The 21453-nt window shown below is 38.8% G+C and overlaps 2 protein-coding genes across 2 annotated transcripts; one reads left to right on the forward strand and one right to left on the reverse strand.

The window, feature by feature from the left end:
- Positions 1–1195: 1195 nt before the first annotated feature.
- Positions 1196–1919, reverse strand: LOC147556373 (uncharacterized). The gene has a single exon (XM_086664257.1). It carries the CDS (start codon positions 1745–1747, stop codon positions 1331–1333), a length of 417 nt encoding a protein of 138 aa, XP_086520383.1. The 5' UTR covers positions 1748–1919; the 3' UTR covers positions 1196–1330.
- A 12308-nt stretch (positions 1920–14227) lies between these two features.
- LOC147556374 (coatomer subunit beta-1) lies at positions 14228–21067 on the forward strand. Its single transcript, XM_086664259.1, has 5 exons — positions 14228–14402; positions 14612–16682; positions 17991–18500; positions 18598–18683; positions 20482–21067. The coding sequence occupies exons 2-5, from the start codon at positions 14634–14636 to the stop codon at positions 20684–20686; spliced, it is 2850 nt and encodes a 949-aa protein (XP_086520385.1). The 5' UTR covers positions 14228–14402; positions 14612–14633; the 3' UTR covers positions 20687–21067.
- Positions 21068–21453: the final 386 nt, after the last annotated feature.

The following is a 21453-nucleotide window of genomic DNA, read 5'->3' on the forward strand; positions in this document are numbered from 1 at the left end:
GTATGATGTAGATGAATCAGATCTTTAGGAATATGATCATAAAAATTCTGTAAATGACAACACAGAAAATCCAACTCAAGTAAAACAGTTGAATCCATCTTCTCTTCGGATTCTAGATAGAGGAAGAACTATTGAACATCAAAAGAATGGGCAGATGCATCAGGTCTGCTTAAGTGAGCAGATTTGAACTCAAGAAACCTAATAGTGTTCAAAGAAGTGATACATATTCGAGTTATCAGACCTAAAGTCACTTTAATATTCTATTCATTTGGGACCTAATGACTATGTTACCACCTGTGAGACTATTTTGGCCTGCGGGGTGATTATTTGAAGCTCAAGATAAGACACCCGCTCGGGAGGCTTCCTATGCATTCACAACCTGTATAGATAACTGAGGTGATGATATGTTTTATGCACGTAAATAATCTATTGCAGTAGCTCCAGTGGCGAACAGTGCCGTTGAGCATGTTGGTGTGTACCTCGATCGTGCGATTATACATAAGCATATAATGTCAAAGTGTCAGAACCATCAATAGGTCAACTCGAAGACTAGGTGATGCAAACCAGTTTCACATTAGTAGGTCAAGATGAAAACGGTAGACAATGTCTAAACTCTTTCAAAACACCCAATCACCTTCTATGAAGTTCGCAATTATCGTGTGACCTAACCTACCAAGGAACGAAAATTTGTTATTCTAGTCTTCACGCACTCCTCCAAACTTCTCTGTCTTCTTCTTTGTCCTAGTTCCCTATCTTCTCAAAGCATCAGAGTGACTACACGAAAAATTTATTTGGCCATAAGATAGATAATTCTTAGAGGGGAGGAAGAGGGTCGAACGAAGAGTTTCCAAGAAACTTAAGCACCCTTTGGTGTAGTATATAAGCTTATAACCTCATACAAAATACTCGTGTAGCAACTAAATCGACCGTAATTAATTCGGACACGTAGCATCAGAACGGTATAATTCATACTTAAATATGTTTCCCTTTGGGTTCGGGATAAACGATCTATCTCATCATAAACAATCAATTAGACTTAGGGCCCTATAATCTAAATGCCTTGAGTTATTGAATCGAATTTCATGTTGCTAGTCCAGAGCAAAATCGAAAATGCATCGAAGTCTAAAAGGGAAGCTGACATTGTATGATATGCACATATTCATACAAGATTTCAACTACATTGAAAATTAATCAATTCAACACAAGCAGAGACAAGTATCATTACTGAAAAACATTCATAATAAGTGTAAATTCATACAGTATTCCACATAGAAACTCAATCAAAACCCTAAATTCCCCAAAATCAACATCATTATCATTATTGATATTTTTATCCAAGATAACCAGGAATTTTAATGCGAATAAAGAGCATACTCATAACGTAAGCAATAACAACTGATGAAACTCCAACTGAAGCGAAAAATACTTTAACGCTTTTATCACGATTACGATCTAAACCTAGATCAAGAAGAACAATTCCAAGACCACCAAGAACAAACATGAAACCAGAAGAAAGTCCTTCAATGATGTACTGACCGTTAACACGTCCAGGAAGGAATACAACTGGTCGAACAGCTCCTGTTACTCGATCTTGAGTACTTCCGATACCTGGTGGTTCGACAATTACGTCGTAAACGAATCCTGATACAACGATGAAGTAGGTTAAGAGAACTAGAGAGTAAACTGTCATGGCAGATGGAAGAGTGATTGATGGGATTTTTAGGCGATTTGGTATGAGTTTCGCCATTTTCGTCTTCAGATCTAGATCGATCAATTGATCACTTACTGGATTCTTAGGGTTTCTAGTTTTGGTGAATTGGGGGTTTCTGAATAATAAGTGTATAGAGAAATGAATAACAACTAATTGGGTTGAAGCCCGCTGCCAATGCGGTAGACCGAGTCTGGTAACGCACACATCACCAACATTGATGAGATTGATGAGAAGGGGTTGGGGAAAGCTTGAACCCGATTCCTACAGTGATGAATATAAGCACACCACTCGACACGATTCATTTTTTAAATTTAGCATTGCGACATAAATCGGGCATTATATTATCGCTCGGGTTCAACTAAGGCCGGCTCTTGGACAAATCGAGTGAAGATTGACTCGGGTCGTAGGGCAAAGGGCTCCTGCCGAAAAACATTACTAAGAAGAAACGAGCCTTAGGTTTTTCTATTATTTATAAGAAATTACCAAACTAACAAGTGTGTACTTTAGCACGGATGGTGAACTTTCGAGCCTTTGAGAGTAGTGTGATTAGGCGAACATTTGGTTAGATTAATAGGAGTCAAGGGTACTAAGCTACGAAGTAGAAAATGTCTGTTGTTTATATCTTATTAACCAATTTATTAAGAAAATTCTTAAAACTACTTGCTAGCAAGTCTTTCTTTTTATTTTAGGAAGAGACGGGAAGAAGGAAAGAAAGAAAATAAAACCAGTTTTTTTAGTGATAGGGAGATGGAAGAAAAGTAATGAAAGAGAATAATAGCAGCTCGTTTATTTTGTTTTAGAAACTGATGGAATAAAAAATGAAAAAAGGTAACTGAAATTTATTACTCGGGCTTTTGCTTAATTCCAACTTTTTCATTCAAGAAAGAACCAAACTAAGCTCCTAATTCGTCGAGTCAGTAGTGAAGGAGATGTCCTTCAGTCTGAAAGAAAATTTCTTCCAAAGGAGGTGTCCTTCGACCAAGATGACAATGCGCTCAATTTGTTCGATAGGACAATGATGACTTTATCCAAAAGATCATCTAGTCTGGACGATTTAGGGTTCATAACGCTTACCTGAGCTAACCACGATCGTCGGATCACTTTAGTGATTCGCGACTAATTTCGACTGGATCCTACAACGGGTTACATCAAAAGAGTCACGGCTTGATCGGAGAGATAAAATTAGAGGGAACGAGGTAAAAGAGTGGATTAAATCCAACTTGGTAGGGTCAAAAGGTTCAGATGAGATCCAGACAAATGATGGATGTAACTGGGCCTGAAAAGGGAGGATCGGATCAAAGGGAAGGGATCGGCCAGGCCCAACCTACTAATGGGCTGCCCTGATCAGCCACTTAAAGGAGTCCCAGATGGGGCATAACTCCCATTTGAGAATCCCACTCAAAATGGGATTATGAGTCTTATTTTTTCGGGAACCCTTATTGAATCCTAATTCGAATCAAATTCTAGCTTTAGGGTTCTAAGGGTCATTATAGAACTGAAAATGTGTGGAATTTTCTCTGGATAAAAGCTATCACTACAACCATCTAGTGAAGAGAAAGATTTAGAGAAAAAGCTCTCGATTTATCTATCTAGTTAAAGAAGAAGGGTTCTTTATCTCAACCTCTCGATAAGGTCCCAGCTGACTCTAAAGGCCGAAGATCAAGTCGCTTACTTGGGTGTCTCAATTAGAGGAGTTGCAATTTGGATTTTCTTGCTCTGTAAAGGTCAATAAAAGGTTCACTACTTTAATCCTTGTACGGAAAATAGATAATTGGGGTCAACACATGGTTGCCCAAGTGATTGATAGTGTTGATATAAACTCCAAAAATCTAGAAGCCTCAGGTTCCATTCTTAGAGGAGGTATAATCTATCATTTATTGAATTTGAGGTGGGCTCTAGGCCATTTATTTCGTTGACTGTTTGGTCAGTAGTTTAGTTGGACTTTAGGCACGTCTGTGTTTCAAGGTTTAATTTGACGGTTATTGTGTTTATTACATCTTTGATGTATCAAATGTAATTGCAATGACTTTTATACTCAATTATAAAAAAAAAAAAAAATCGATGGAGATTCTGATTTAAATGAAAATTGTGGGAAGTAATAATAGATAAATATTCCATTTTTAACATCTTAAATTTCGGTTAATAAGGGTGTTCTCTGTCAGTCCTCACATCTCCCCTAACTTGTTTTGATGGTTTTTATATCATTTTCAAACTTCTTTCCTAATTTTTCTGCTACAGGTAATAACCATTCGATTGAAACTAACGGTCTCTTGATTATCAAAAGTCAGCAAGGATTTTCTTTTGATTTTGCAAGGTCCAAAAGTCATTTATGTTTCAATGAGTTAATATTACACATGATGAAGTCTTAAGATTGGATCAGTAAATTCGAATATTTTTATTTGTTAAGTTTCATCAGCACTTAAATATTTTCTCTCTCTTTCTCTCCTTTCTTTCTCTATTCAATACAAGCTTTCACTTACTAATTATGTAAAGATTTTACATGAATAAATTGAGAATTTTCAAGATTTTAGGTGGATGTTCTTGACTTCTTTAAACTTATATTAAAATATTTTTTAATATTTGTGGACGGGTAGAAAGTCACATGGTTAGAGAGATCGTTAGGTGGGCACCAGCAACTAGGCTTCGGGCCTTCAAATAGACTGGTTGACGGGCAGAAGGTCGGGTCTGGTAGTCGGGTAGATGGGTAGACGAACGTCCGAGTAAAGATCGGCTACTGGTAAACCAACGTCTGGGTAGGAAACGGGTACTGGAGACCTGTTGACCTGCACAAGAGGAACAAAACCGTGAAGTCCAAGGGGAACCGGAGATGGTGTCGGCCAAGGACCCTCCGACGGTCAAGTCCGTAACTTAGTTCGATAAAGTAAATGAATACACCGGAAGTAGAGTTACTAATGATAGTGGAGTCGTTGTGGTATCGGAGGTGGCGCGACTCGTAGAGTGGCCGGAACTCGGTTCTACGGAAAGATGAGTCGGATAGCTTCTGGTCTACTCGGACGGTAGAGTAGACTTCTAGTTGGCAGTGTAGACTTCTGGTCACGGCAGAGTAGACTTCTGATGATGGTAGGGCAGACTTCTGGTGATGGCAGAGTAGGCTTCGGGTTAGGCAGAGTAGACTTCTGGTCACGGCAGAGTAGACTTCTGATGATGGTAGAGCGGGCTTCTAGTGATGGCAGAGTAGGCTTCTGGTCGCGGTAGGGTAGAGTAGAAAGGTAGAAGAGGAACAAAGAGCCTCCAATAAGATTCGGTGAAGTATCGTAGACACTTCTGGCCGGAACCTCCTTCTTTGACTAACTTAGATAAGATGTCACCGGAGTAGATGGATTCTAGTCGGAGCTTTAGTGGTAAATGATTGATGTAATCGGAGCAAAAGGGTTTCTGGAACGCCAAGTTGAGAGTAAGTGAATAATTTCAAGTGAGAGTCAGATGATCCCTTCTGAGAATGAGGCCTCCTATATTTATAGAACTTAGAGAAGGATAACCACCCATGGACGCGGGTTAGTTAGATCCGGAATAGTAGGATGTCATTAGAGTGTCTTCGTAGCCGTTGATCTCTGGATGGGGCGTCGTAGCCCTACGATGCCTGCTGCATTAGTCCGCGTGTTCCCGGTAGAAGAGGCCTACTACTCCCTCAAAGTAGCGCAAGACTCGGTCTTCTACCATGACTTCAACGTATAGCGAAATGTTAGGGATTGAGGTGACTTGTTCTTTAACTGCTAGCCACGTGGTGGCGTGACCCTACGAAGTCTGAGTGAGTTGACAAGTCAGACTAGGGTTGTCACGCTAGAAGAGTGGGTTAGGGCGAGCACGCCAGAATGATTGGGCCTACTAAGCGTGTTGGGCTTGCTAGTGAGGAACTCTCGACGAGCTTCCATGCCAGGCTCGTTGGGTTGCTAGAGGCGCACACTCCATGTTGTATGAAGGCGGGCATATAAGGAAGGCCCAACACGAATTCCGCTCCTTTGAGCCCAGATGCCATTTTTGGCCAATACAATATTTGATACTAAATTTTTTAAGACTCGAACAAGAGCGAAAACAGCTTTGAAAATGTTATACAATATATTCAAACATTATACTAGGTAAAGAAAATTATGTTAAAGTATATTCATGTCCTTGTGCAACGTGCTAAAATTTGCAGTCAGTTAATAAAATCTCTCTCTCTCTCTAACTTTCTCTTTCTAAAATGATGAAATTTCTATTCATCTCTCCTCCTCTTTCTGCCATCACGTCATAGACCCAAAAAGACTGGGTAAGAAAGAGCTCACTACCCTAAAAATTACAGTAAGAGAGAAACTAGAGAGAGAGAGAGAACTCAGAAAGTTACAACATTGACTGGGAAAACACCACTATTTGACCTTTAATTCAAAGCCCTCTCTTGTTAAACTTTATTGTTCATTACTCTTCTTCTCCTCTATCTTCTTCTCTCTTTACCAAACTCTAGAATTTGTTTGTGTGTGCCTTTTCGGTTGATCTCTCTCACAACTTCGCTCTCAACTTTTCTAACTCTCATAATCATGAGTAGATATCTGAAGCTAGCTCCTGATCAAAGGCAGACTATTAATGGAGGAAAATGGGGCTTTCTCATTTGGGAGGAAAATGGTGAAGAAGAGAAAGTAATTGCTTTCTTAGAAGAAAATGATAAAAACAAAAAGATAATTCTTTTAGATCATATTTCTTTTATGAACTGTAAAAGAAGATTTCAAGTAAGAGAAAAACTAGAGAGAGAGAACTCAGAAAGTTACGTCATTGACTAGGAAAACACCACTATTTGACCTTTAATTCAAAGCCCTCTCTTGTTAAACTCTATTTTTCATTACTCTTCTTCTCCTCTATCTTCTTCTCCTCTATCTTCTTCTCTTTACCAAACTCTAAAATTTGTTTGTGTGTGCCTTTTCGGTTGATCTCTCTAACAACTTTGCTCTCAACTTTTCTAGCTCTCATAATCATGAGTAGATATCTGAAGCTAGCTCCTGATCAAGGGCAGACTATTAATGGAGGGGAATGGGGTTTTCTCGATTTGGAGGAAAATGGTGAAGAAGAGAAAGTAATTGCTTTCTTAGAAGAAAATGATAAAAACAAAAAGATAATTCCTTTAGATCATATTTCTTTTATGAACTGTAAAGGAAGATTTCCAATTGATGGTACCTTTTATATGGTTTTTGAAACATATAAGTATACTCTAGAAGATTTTCTCTGGTCGAATGTAGTTACTACTGATGAACGTGGTAATAGGAAGTTGGTAAAAACACTTGATGATTGTAAAGATGAATATAAAATATGGGATCGTCCATATCACTCCTCTAATATTTTGTTAAAGTTAATATCTAATATTTTTAGAGGATTTTCATATGTGTGTAACAATGGTTATCATCATGGCCGGGTTCAGTCATGCAATATTTGCATTTTTGAGTATTCTGATGGTAAGAAGAAAAGACTACAAGCTAACTTTAGTGAAGTGATTCGAGGTGGAAGAGGTCGGCTCGGGAGCTCGCCTTGTCGCCTTAGGCGGTATGTCGAGATTGAAATTCGAATGACCACGAGAGGTGCTTTATTTCCATGCCTTGTACGTACGACGCAGGGACGTCTGATCGGTGTTTTACCCCGTTGAGCGAGAGTTGCACTCGAGTAAAGAAGAATCGTACTTCAAAAGAAGCGACAGACGTTAGGGTACCGAGGCGCGTTCGTGGTCTGCCGCGAAAAGGGAGATGCTCCCGTCGACCGAGGCGAGGGGGACACGCGTAGACGAAGATGTCCGCGCAGGGCGCAACGTCCTTTCCTGCACAGGCACGGCAGGGCAGAACGGTCTGCCCTGCCTGGGTAGCGGCAGGGCAGGAACGCTCTGCCCTGCCTGGGGCGCGGCAGGGCAGGAGCGCTCTGCCCTGCCTTGGCGCGCGGCAGAGCAGGGGCATTCCGCCCTGCCTTGGCGCGCGGCAGAGCAGCCCTGCCTTGGCGCGGCAGGGCAGCAACGCTCTGCCCTGCCTTGGCGCGGCAGAGCAGAACTTTCTGCTCTGCCATGCCGCAGCAGGTCAGAGGCGTTCTGCCCTGCCCGGACCTGCTGGGCACGTTTTTTTTTTGTATATATATATATATGTACGGATACGTTTTTCCACAAAAAATACGCGTATATATATATGTATGCGTTCGTATGTCCGCGTATATAGTAATTTCAGAGGTTACCTTGGCGAGAGATCGACTCTTAGAATCCTCTCCCGGATCGTTGGTTGAACGAACTCAAGTAGTGTTGTGAATTAAGTCCGCCTTGATTTCCTCTGCAATAATCAATCATAAACCGTTTTGTACGGATGGGGACGCGCCACGTGGCGATGTGATGGGTCGGACGATGTGGTCCGTTCTTTCAGCTTCACTACCCCTATATAAGGGGGTAAGGGGTCTTGTACCCTCATTACTTGGGAGTGGATTTTGGAGCAAAACATTCGAGGAAAGAACTCAGAAAGTTACGTCATTGACTGGGAAAACACCACTATTTGACCTTTAATTCAAAGCCCTCTCTAGTTAAACTCTATTTTTCATTACTCTTCTTCTCCTCTATCTTCTTCTCTTTACCAAACTCTAAAATTTGTTTGTGTGTGCCTTTTCGGTTGATCTCTCTCACAACTTTGCTCTCAACTTTTCTAGCTCTCATAATCATGAGTGGATATCTGAAGCTAGCTCCTGATACAGGGCAGACTATTAATGGAGGGAAATGGGGTTTTCTCGTTTTGGAGGAAAATGGTGAAGAAGAGAAAGTAATTGCTTTCTTAGAAGAAAATGATAAAAACAAAAAGATAATTCCTTTAGATCATATTTCTTTTATGAACTGTAAAGGAAGATTTCCAATTGATGGTACCTCTTATATGGTTTTTGAAGCATATAAGTATACTCTAGAAGATTTTCTCTGGTCGAATGTAGTTACTACTGATGAACGTGGTAATAGGAAGTTGGTAAAAACACTTGATGATTGTAAAGATGAATATAAAATATGGGATCGTCCATATCACTCCTCTAATATTTTGTTAAAGTTAATATCTAATATTTTTAGAGGATTTTCATATGTGTGTAACAATGGTTATCATCATGGTCGGGTTCAGTCATGCAATATTTGCATTTTTGAGTATTCTGATGGTAAGAAGAAAAGACTACAAGCTAACTTTATTGAAGTGATTCGAGGTGGAAGAGGTCGGCTCGGGAGCTCGCCTTGTCGCCTTAGGCGGTATGTCGAGATTGAAATTCGAATGACCACGAGAGGTGCTTTATTTCCATGCCTTGTACGTACGACGCAGGGACGTCTGATCGGTGTTTTACCCCGTTGAGCGAGAGTTGCACTCGAGTCAAGGAGAATCGTACTTCAAAAGAAGCGACAGACGTTAGGGTACCGAGGCGCGCTCATGGTTTGCCGCGAAAAGGGAGATGCTCCCGTCGACCGAGGCGAGGGGGACACGCGTAGACGAAGATGTCCGCGCAGGGCGCAACGTCCTTTCCTGCACAGGCACGGCAGGGCAGAACGGTCTGCCCTGCCTGGGTAGCGGCAGGGCAGGAACGCTCTGCCCTGCCTGGGGCGCGGCAGGGCAGGAGCGCTCTGCCCTGCCTTGGCGCGCGGCAGAGCAGGGGCATTCCGCCCTGCCTTGGCGCGCGGCAGAGCAGCCCTGCCTTGGCGCGGCAGGGCAGCAACGCTCTGCCCTGCCTTGGCGCGGCAGAGCAGAACTTTCTGCTCTGCCATGCCGCAGCAGGTCAGAGGCGTTCTGCCCTGCCCGGACACGCGTAGACGAAGATGTCCGCGCAGGGCGCAGCGTCCTTTCCTGCACAGGCACGGCAGGGCAGAACGGTCTGCCCTGCCTGGGTAGCGGCAGGGCAGAACGGTCTGCCCTGCCTGGGTAGCGGCAGGGCAGGAACGCTCTGCCCTGCCTGGGGCGCGGCAGGGCAGGAACGCTCTGCCCTGCCTGGGGCGCGGCAGGGCAGGAACGCTCTGCCCTGCCTGGGGCGCGGCAGGGCAGGAACGCTCTGCCCTGCCTGGGGCGCGGCAGGGCAGGAGCGCTCTGCCCTGCCTTGGCGCGGGGCAGAGCAGGGGCAATCCGCCCAGCCTTGGCACGGCAGGGAAGGAACGCTCTGCCCTGCCATAGCGCGGCATTGCAGAACTTTCTGCTCAGCCATGCCGCAGCAGGGCAGGGGCGTTATGCCCGGCCCGGACCTGCTGGGCACGTTTTTTTTTTGTATATATATATATATAATATGTACGGATACGTTTTTCCACAAAAAATACGCGTATATATATATGTATGCGTTCGTATGTCCGCGTATATAGTAATTTCAGAGGTTACCTTGGCGAGAGATCGACTCTTAGAATCCTCTCCCGGATCGTTGGTCGAACGAACTCAAGTAGTGTTGTGAATTAAGTCCGCCTTGATTTCCTCTGTAATAATCAATCATAAACCGTTTTGTACGGATGGGGACGCGCCACGTGGCGATGTGATGGGTCGGACGATGTGGTCCGTTCTTTCAGCTTCACTACCCCTATATAAGGGGGTAAGGGGTCTTGGACCCTCATTACTTAGGAGTGGATTTTGGAGCAAAACATTCGAGGAAAGAACTCAGAAAGTTACGTCATTGACTGGGAAAACACCACTATTTGACCTTTAATTCAAAGCCCTCTCTAGTTAAACTCTATTTTTCATTACTCTTCTTCTCCTCTATCTTCTTCTCTTTACCAAACTCTAAAATTTGTTTGTGTGTGCCTTTTCGGTTGATCTCTCTCACAACTTTGCTCTCAACTTTTCTAGCTCTCATAATCATGAGTAGATATCTGAAGCTAGCTCCTGATCAAGGGCAGACTATTAATGGAGGGGAATGAGGTTTTCTCGTTTTGGAGGAAAATGGTGAAGAAGAGAAAGTAATTGCTTTCTTAGAAGAAAATGATAAAAACAAAACGATAATTCCTTTAGATCATATTTCTTTTATGAACTGTAAAGGAAGATTTCCAATTGATGGTACCTCTTGTATGGTTTTTGAAGCATATAAGTATACTCTAGAAGATTTTCTCTGGTCGAATGTAGTTACTATTGATGAACGTGGTAATAGGAAGTTGGTAAAAACACTTGATGATTGTAAAGATGAATATAAAATATGGGATCGTCCATATCACCCCTCTAATATTTTGTTAAAGTTAATATCTAATATTTTTAGAGGATTTTCATATGTGTGTAACAATGGTTATCATCATGGCCGGGTTCAGTAATGCAATATTTGCATTTTTGGGTATTCTGATGGTAAGAAGAAAAGACTACAAGCTAAGTTTATGAGATGGAAGAGAGAAAAATGATGACTGGTTAACGGAGTTATAACGGTAACTCAAAAAGGAGGCCATATGGGTATTTTTGATAAAGTAGGGTAGTTAGGCATGAAGCTGGTCACAAAGTTGGGGGCTATTTGAAATAAAACCCTTTCTTTTAATACCAACTAGACCATTAAGATTCTCAAAAGAAATCTCAACATTGAGTTTTCTTCTTAATACATTTTAGAGTTAAATGGTGACACATCATCTTAAGACCCAAATTGAATTTTGCATTAGAGCATCTCCCATGCAAAACTCAATCTTAGAAATTCGGAGTGATTCATAGGATTTTCTAAGTTTTTCTAAAAGAACCGTCTCTAATGCAAAACCCAACTAAGATCTTAAAGATGATGTGTCGAGGGTGGAATAAAGATATCTCAAGAGGACACCCTATTTCCTCTAGAAATAGAGTGTCCTTGAGATATCTCTAGTTGTCCAACTCATCCATATTTAAATTTAAACAAATTGAAATATAGTTTTTGATATTTTCAAAATAACTAATTATATTTTTTTTATAAAAATAACCATGCCACATAAGTAAAATAAAAAATTTAGAATTTTACATGGGAGACATACAAGAATGGAGGATCTTTATTTTCGCTACCTATAAGTGAGAATCTCAATTGGAACTTAAAAAAGAATTTTTGAGTGTATAGACCAAAAAACGACTCCTAATAGTAGTTTTAGTCCTCCCTAATCTCATTAAGATTTTAAAAACCAAAATATTAATATTAATGGATATGTAGTCCATTTGTATACATCTAGAGAGAAAACACAAATCCCTAAAATACATAATAAATCTTAATACCTAAACTAACCTTCCTTAAATATAAAAACTCATTTATCTTCAAATTCACCAAATATCTTTTCCATTTTTATCTCCACCTTTCTATCTCCAATCACGTTCCCAAACTAAGTAACTGTGATCTTCATTAACCAGAACTTTCTAATTTTCTCTTTCTCTAAATCCGAATCATTTGGTAATCATCCATTAATCTCAGAAATCTAGTTTCTTCATCATTAGAGCAGCTGAAATCATCTTCTTCATCCGTTATCAGGTAAAACACATTACAGAAGTAATTTTTCGTTCCATTGATAAGATTTTATATTGTGTTTCAGGTTATTGTAACAGATTCTCTCTCTCTAAAGTTAATCATATCTGATTTTGAGTAAAAGTATCAAAGATTTCTTTACTTTTTATTAATTTATAATGTTTGATGTTTATTTTCTCTCTCTTAAATTTTCATTATCGTATTTGATCTTGATGTTTAAAAGATCTGATTAGTTCAAATCGAGTATGTTATTTTTTCAATCAATCATCATATCATCATTCTTTCGATAGTAGTTTAAGCTTAGTGATTTTCACATTTTTTTCTTCAGATCTCATTGTTCTATTCGTACAGATATATGAACCAAACGGTTTTCCGTACGGTTCTTCATAACAAAATTTACATTACCTGTACTTTACAGTAAATTCCCATAATTTATAGTAAATTACGCAAACATCTTCCGAACCATGTTTTTATAAGAGAACGTAAAATACGCGTAATTTGTTATACGTTATATATAATTTATAATAAATTCTAAAACATCGTATAAGTGCAAATAAATTATGTATTCTTTGTTTACCATTACGTGTACTTTTCACCCAAAACATTAGCTTTGTTAAACTTACCAAACTACTCGAAACCTTCAAATATTGTCAAAATTTGACAAACATTATACATAATTTACGGAACTGTACATGTAGTTTATAATACAATATATTATTTTTTTTTGTTTAATGAATGCGTATTTATGTGTGTAGATTTGATATAACAGATGGAATTTCAAAGAGAATCATCAAATCAAAGTAAGTCAACGAAACTAAAACCTGATGGCTGGGATAAAATATTTACTGAAGTTGGTCAGTTGTTTCCTGGTGATGCAAAAGTATTTAGATATGCTCTTCGACAATATAGTGTAACTGTTGTTTGTCCTGCTCAAGACTACAAATGGAGAGTACATGGATGGGCACCATTTTTGAACCAGAGAAGATTTTGTACGTTTTTTTTGTAACAGAATGTAAACGATGTGTAATGTAAAAGAAATTATGTGTAATTTATTGAACAAAACCACATACATTTGATAAATTACGTTGTATACTCGACAAATGATGGTTTCCTCGTCATAAATAACACATAATTTACGTAGTTGTTTCATAATTTGTACTCGATGTGTATTTATGCACGAGTAAAAACGAAAACAAATGTTGCTTTAATGTTCTCTGAAAAATATAGTATTTTCAAATCTGAAAGTTAAGTGAGAGAAAGTGCTATATATGTTTTGTATATTAACCCCCAAATCACGTTAAATTGATCTAAAAAAATATACTCTTTCCAAATCTGAAAGTTAAGTGAGAGATAATTGATTTGAATCGGAAAAAAATTTACATCGTAAGATAGAGAAAATTGATTTGGTTTCCAAATCTGTAAAGAAGAGAGAGAAAATTGATTTGGAAATATTCGTATTGATGGCGTTTCGTTTTGGTTAGGATTTTGGTTTCTGATTGATTCGGATAATAGGAAAGAGAAAATTTGATTTCCAAATATGTTTAAAGGAGAGAGAAATTACGATTTGTTTCTATCCATTTTTTGCTAATAAATCTCCATATTTTTTCCTAATAAATCTCCATGCGAAATTTGAGCGTGGTACATTGACGGTAATGTGTTTAGAAAGTGAGGGTTTTTGTGTCCATATGTAAAAGGACTAAATATCCATATTTTGGGAAGATTTGATCATAAACATTTTTTGAACATTATTTTGATCTATATACCCACCGACCCCTTAACAAATAGGACGAATAAAGATTTTTTTGAGTTTTGCATTGGAGATACTCTTAGATAGTGGTTCTTGGAGTTTTTCGATTTGAATCTTGCATTGGAGATGCCCTTAGTCACATTGAGACAACATAAAACAACCACTAGCTAATGGGCCAACGACTCGACATGACCCGTTATGAACCTCTACCATTAGGTCCATTATCTATTTTTTTTTGTTGAATAGGTCCATTATCTATTAGTAATTAGAAAAAGGTTAAGAAAAGTTATCGATTTTACTCTTATGCGCCCCTCTATTCTAGTATTCTAAATTCTCCCTCCTTACTTATAAACTAGCTATTATCGGAATTGCAGATCTGAGAGACCACTCACCATTCTTCTCTCTCTTTCTCTCTCTAACCCTCTCTCGATCTATTCTTTTCCTCTACTCGAACTTTCAGATCTGTTCATATAAATCCTGTAATTCATCAAACTTGCTCCTTTTTCAGCGATCTAGGGATTCAATTTCTCGTCCTGATCACTTAATAAGGTATATTTTAACTCTCTCTCTCTCTCTCTCTCTCTCTCTCTCTCTCTCTCTCTCTAACTGATTTGATTTGTTATTTTCGAGTTTTGATAGTGGAAACAAGTTTCTCATTTAATTAGGTTTCAGAAGAATTAGCTTTGAGATTTTAGGGATTTATTTTATTGTTACAGATCTAAATCAGGTTAAGAACAATTTGTTATTTTGTGTTATAGATAGAAAGAAAGAGGGGAAAAAATGGAGAAATCTTGTAGTTTACTTGTTCATTTCGACAAAGGAACTCCTGCTCTTGCTAACGAGATCAAAGAGGCACTTGAAGGAAACGATGTTGTTGCTAAAGTTGATGCGATGAAGAAAGCTGTTATGCTTTTATTGAATGGTGAAACACTTCCTCAACTTTTCATTACAATTGTACGTTATGTTTTGCCCTCTGAAGATCACACAGTTCAAAAACTATTGTTACTGTATTTAGAGATCATTGATAAAACTGATTCGAAAGGAAGAGTTCTTCCTGAAATGATTTTGATCTGTCAAAATTTAAGAAATAATCTTCAGCATCCGAATGAGTATATTCGCGGTGTTACTCTTAGATTTCTGGGTAGGTTGAATGAAACTGAGATAATTGAACCTTTGATCCCATCTGTATTGGCAAATCTGGAACATCGTCATCCATTTATTAGGCGAAATGCAATTCTTGCTGTGATGTCGATCTATAAACTTCCACAAGGTGAACAGCTCCTTGTTGATGCACCTGAAATGATTGAGAAAGCTCTTACATCAGAACAAGATCCGTCGGCGAAAAGAAATGCATTTTTAATGCTCTTTACTTGTGCTCAGGATCGGGCTGTCAATTATCTTCTTACCCATGTTGATAGTGTTCCTGACTGGGGTGAATTGCTTCAGATGGTTGTTTTGGAACTGATCCGCAAAGTCTGTAGGACAAATCGTGGGGAAAAGGGGAAGTACATAAAGATCATTATATCCTTGTTGAATGCACCTTCTAGTGCTGTTATTTATGAATGTGCTGGAACACTTGTTTCTCTCTCATCTGCACCGACTGCTATCAGAGCTGCTGCTAATACCTACTGCCAGCTTTTACTCTCGCAGAGTGATAACAATGTTAAGCTTATTGTTCTTGATCGATTGAATGAACTAAAATCATCTCACAGAGAGATCATGGTTGAAATGATCATGGATGTGCTCAGAGCACTTTCAAGCCCTAATCTTGACATCCGAAGGAAGACAATTGACATTGCTCTTGAATTGATAACTCCACGAAACATTGACGAGGTTGTTCAGGCATTAAAGAAGGAAGTTGTGAAGACCCAAAGTGCCGAAGTTGAGAAGAATGGGGAGTATAGACAAATGCTCGTCCAAGCTATACATTCTTGTGCAATTAAATTCCCAGAGGTGGCAAGTACAGTGGTTCATTTGTTGATGGATTTCCTTGGTGACAGCAATGTTGCTTCAGCTCTTGATGTTGTCGCTTTTGTACGCGAGATTATTGAAACCAACCCAAAACTTAGAGTTGCTATAATAACAAGGCTTTTGGATACATTTTACCAGATTCGTGCTGCCCGTGTATGCTCTTGTGCTCTTTGGATCATTGGAGAGTACTGTCTCTCTCTTTCTGAAGTTGAAAGTGGCATTGCAACCATTAAGCAGTGTCTTGGAGAGCTTCCGTTTTATACAGTGAGCGAAGAAGGGGATGGCAAAGATGCTTCCAAACCAGCTCAGCAAGTAAATTCTGTCACAGTCTCCTCTAGAAGGCCTGCCATCCTTGCAGATGGGACCTATGCTACCCAAAGTGCTGCCTCGGAAACTGCTATCTCTCCACCAACTCTTGTTCAAGGATCATTGGCTTCACCTGGGAATCTGAGATCCCTGATTCTTACTGGCGACTTTTTCCTTGGAGCAGTCGTGGCTTGCACATTAACAAAACTCATACTAAGACTTGAAGAGGTTCAGCCATCCAAAGCTGAAGTGAACAAAGCATCAACTCAGGCTTTATTGGTCATGGTCTCTATGCTACAACTCGGGCAATCCTCATTTCTTGCTCACCCTATTGACAATGATTCATATGATAGGATTTCCCTCTGCATAAGGTTGCTTTGCAATACTGGGGATGAAATTAGAAAGATATGGTTGCAGTCATGCCGCGAGAGTTTTGTTAAGATGCTTGCAGATAAGCAGCTACGAGAAACTGAGGAGATAAAAGCAAAGGCTCAGATTTCTTATGCTCAACCAGATGATCTCATTGACTTTTACCATTTGAAGAGTAGGAAGGTATAACAAACCTCCCTCCTATATTTACTACATGAATTATCTGAGTAGACTTTACAAATATAGAATAAGCATGATTTACGTGGCTTTTGTTCTGACAATCTAGACTGTTTTGCATGTTTCATTTGACACTAACATATGATCCTTTATCATTCATGTCATGGTTTAGAAGCATGATTGTTCTTTACTTTTCTAGATATATTGATGCTTTGTTATGTTTAAGATGTAAACAAGATGAGTTTAGAAGCATGATTGTTCTTTACTTTTCTAGATATATTGATGCTTTGTTATGTTTAAGATGTAAACAAGATGAGTTTGGTCATATGTGCTGATTTTGTTTGCCTTATGGGTGTTTTTTTTCTAAGTTTAAACGATACGAATTTTGATTAGATCTCATGCTCTTGTACGATTTAGATTAGATAAACGTTCATCTTTTCCCCTTTTATATATTGGGATCTCTTTTCCACGGCAGTGCTTTTCTTGTTAATGTGCTTGCTTGATGTAAGCTTTTCCACAAACTCATGTCTGCTTCAGAGTAGTGCTTGGTCAGTGGATATTGAGTTGATGCAACTATCTCTTAATTTTCTAGGTGCAACCCTTATAGATGTCTGCTGTTCTTGTTAGAACTTTTATACGTTTTCTGATAAAGGATGGATGACAATGGTTACAGCAATTGTAGCTTGTGCCAGAGTGGTAGACAGTTGATTATAGTGGTAGAATAAACTAAGTTGCTTTCTTTAGATGCTCTTGTTAGATATGTTACAAATAGTTAGGGGTGTGCAAAAACCAAACCGGTCCAGTCGGTTTTTAAACCGAACCAAACAACGAGTGGTTTGATACGGTTGTAGATTTCCAAAAACCAACTGGTTTGGTAACGGATGACACCAAAATACCGGATACCGAACCAACAAACACCCCTACAAATAGTATTTATTAGCTTCAACATGGTGATGACTTTAAGTTGGAAATTATCTACAGCTTTCCCTTGTATTTTTTTCATCTAGTTAACTAGGCATACTAGTGCATTGCTTATCATCTGGGCTTGAATTAAAAAAGCTAATCTTCTGGGATGTGCAACTCTTAGACATGTTTCTTCTCAAAAGGTTCAAGTATATTTTGTTGTACTTTTCATTACTGTTTATCGTTTTTCAGAAATCCGAACTAGCAACCGGGATATTTTTCACGATTACAAACTTATACACGAGCTAACTCTAGTCACTTGTAGTAAACAATACCATTTCACATGTTCCTTGTAGGAATCCCGAAATTTCGGTTTTAATTTGATTTTCTTGACTTCGCAAAAATTTCTAGGGAATGAGCCAGCTAGAGTTGGAAGATGAGGTGCAAGATGATCTTAAACGAGCTACTGGGGAATTTACCAATGATGGAGATGACGCGAACAAACTAAATCGCATTCTTCAGTTGACAGGATTTAGTGACCCTGTTTACGCTGAAGCATATGTCACAGTTCATCATTATGATATCGTTCTTGATGTCACAGTTATCAATCGAACAAAGGAGACCCTCCAGAATTTATGCTTGGAGTTAGCAACCATGGGTGACCTGAAACTCGTTGAACGACCTCAAAACTACACACTTGCTCCAGAATCAAGCAAGCAGATTCGGGCAAACATTAAAGTCTCTTCCACTGAAACAGGAGTTATATTTGGGAATATTGTGTACGAGACTTCAAATGTGCACGAGCGAACAGTTGTTGTTCTCAATGATATCCACATTGACATCATGGATTACATTTCTCCTGCTACCTGTTCTGATGTGGCATTCAGAACTATGTGGGCCGAGTTTGAATGGGAAAACAAGGTACGCCTTTCACTTGTTCCCAAACCAAAATAAGATGCATGAGTTTAATTATTTGATGTTTTTATGTTGATATGTAACTCAATTTATTTGAATTCAGGTGGCGGTAAACACTGTTATTCAGAATGAGAAAGAGTTTTTGAATCACATCATAAAGTCAACAAACATGAAGTGCCTCACTGCTCCGTAAGCCATTCTTCTCACTAAATTTATATCTAGTCCTCAAGTAATCTTTCTATGCGTACCTATTTGATGCGAGTAAAAGTTCTAATGTGGAATCCATTTAGTTGCACATTGCTTAGGTCGACCTCCCTTCATCTTTCTAAGATAGCAATTTTTGTATCAGATATGCCTTCTTAGATGGGCTGGACCTACGGTGTCTAGGTGGAGAAGCCGGAAGAGGGTAGGGGGTGGGGTGGGGTTTGTCTAGGGCAGGCGCGTGCCGTGCTTAGTCTTGGTGGGTTTGGGTGGTGCCTAGGTGAAGAACGATGTGTCTGGTACAGCGATGGGCTATGCATCAGTTTGAGAAAATGAAGTATATGTCCAACAATCCGATCTAGTATCTTGTTAGAATTATACCTCTTAAGTTGCATTTTATCCTCCACCTAAACACTTATGCTGTGTGAGCATGCCCAACGATGGAAAGTGGAAACAGTCCGATGTCTGACTATTGGGATCAATGAGTACCCATTGCTAGGGGTCGAATCTGAACAATTTTCCCTGTTTCAGTTCCATTTGTTTATTTTTCGATTGAGAATTGACAACTAGAAGGACCATTTCTGAGCTTGTTCTTAGTCCTGGTCATGTAGTTGATAACCAAATGAAACGATCGTGGAAAAACGTTCAATAAACAAATGTTTTCTTATTGACAGTCCCTGGAAAACTTGATCATTATAACTGACATCTACCAGATGAACTCCTGTAAATTTTGTGGCAGAAGCAAATACTAATTGATTCACTCAATGACAAACTAAAACTTCACATAAATTTAAACATTAAAAGATTAACTTAGATTTCGTAGATGGAGCTCCTTTATATAGACAACCCCAGGTAAAGACTTCAAAACCTAGTAAAAGACTTGAAACTTGCTACCTGAGATATCTAATATCTGTAGAGACACTTTTAGATGTAAATATACAAAAAATAACAAGTTATGACTCCGTAAAAGTACTAACTCTCTGAACAGCAATTTCAAAAAGTAAAATAATAGAATCTAATTCCTAAGGTAAAAGGGATAACTATAGAATATAATAACCCTTACTCTGAAGGATCCTATGTTGAGCCCAAGGTTGATTTCACATCATATAGTGAATTTAAATATAATATGCATCAGTATTCTGCTAAAACCTTATTTACATCATTTGTTTCATTGGCTGATAAATCTGCAAAAGTTGTTGGCACCACCATTGTTCGTCTACTTACGCCGTAAATTCTAAGTTGGTTTGTAAGCCTGAGTCTCCCTTTCCACACCTTGTCTTTTCTTCATTGTTTCTTTTGTTTATTCTTTTCTTTTATTTATGGAACTCCATAAATAGTAATAATAAAATGTGACTACTTTATTTATCGAAAAATGCTAGGGAACAAGAAAACCCAGGCAGACTCTACGCAGAAATCCTATGTGAATTGTCTTGATTCGTGCTTTCGATGATTTTGATTCACTAAACAGCGAATTACGGCAAGCCACATATGATTTCTGCCCAGAGTCTGCATAGTTTTTCTTGTTCTCTAGCATTACTCTTATTTATCCTATATAAGAAATTATATATTGTATAACTATCTATTTTACACATAAACAAGTGCTCAGCAGAGGTTTTGGCCGACTGACTCCTGAGTAAATAAGTTTGCATTCTGCTCGGCCTCGGTCGAGCATGAGACTCGAGCCAGTACTTAGAGTAGCTGAATATTTTATGCTTCCCATTGAATCGAATATTGACTAACATTATTTTTGTTGTGATTGTTGTTACTGGGTTGATTTTTGTTTTAGGTCGGCATTGGATGGTGACTGTGGATTCCTTGCTGCAAATTTGTACGCGAAGAGTGTATTTGGCGAGGACGCTTTGGTGAACGTGAGCATCGAGAAACAATCGGATGGGAAGCTGAGTGGGTACATAAGGATAAGGAGCAAGACCCAAGGTATTGCTCTCAGTTTAGGTGATAAAATCACTCTCAAGCAGAAGGGAGGGAGTTAATAAGTTTCTGACTCCAACACCGGTTTTGAATTATTCTAGCTCAAAATCTTCATTTTCCCCCTTATGTCACCATCTTGATCGTTATGATTTTATGGGCACTGTGTCCGAAAGTAGAAAAGAGAAACAGATTTCTTCGAGCATTTATATGTTATTTTTCTTTTTGTTGTTTAATTCTACATTTAGGACAGTGGGATTCTAGGAAGGAAATAACTTTGTGCTTCTTTGGAGCTCAATTTCCTTAGTGAAAGAAATTGTGAAGAGAGAGACTAATGTTTTGCTATTTCTGTTGGTTTATTTGAGATCAGAAGATTTGATTTGTACTCACAGTTTATGATGTTTAAATTGTCAATTTTCATGGTTATATAATAGTGGTATTCTTAATTCTGTATCGATATAGTTATTTAAGCTTATTGCTGATATGAACTACTTTAAGATAACAATACGAGATCGCCAAGAACTTTACCACCAGATTATTGGTAGAAATAAATACATCATAAACTATTGTTTCAATCTAGTAAATTTTGCCCTTTCCATCATTAATTTTCTATCAGCTGCAAATTTAGATTGAGAAAATGCGATAAGTAATTGAGCCTTAGAATGTGTTGTGAGTTAAATTGATGTACTCAAGATTAATATTTTGTTGTGTTATACTTTGATATTTTGTTCTTTTTATGGACTTCTACCCACAGAAGCTGAGGAGAGAAATGAGATATTCGTAAGCTTAAGAGCAACTGCAACGCCAGTCTGAATTCAGTCTAAAAAACAAG

This window comes from Eschscholzia californica, unplaced genomic scaffold (assembly GCF_041429995.1).
Source record: "Eschscholzia californica isolate CP2 unplaced genomic scaffold, dmEscCali1.0.p SCAF_2, whole genome shotgun sequence".
Lineage (NCBI taxonomy): Eukaryota > Viridiplantae > Streptophyta > Magnoliopsida > Ranunculales > Papaveraceae > Eschscholzia > Eschscholzia californica.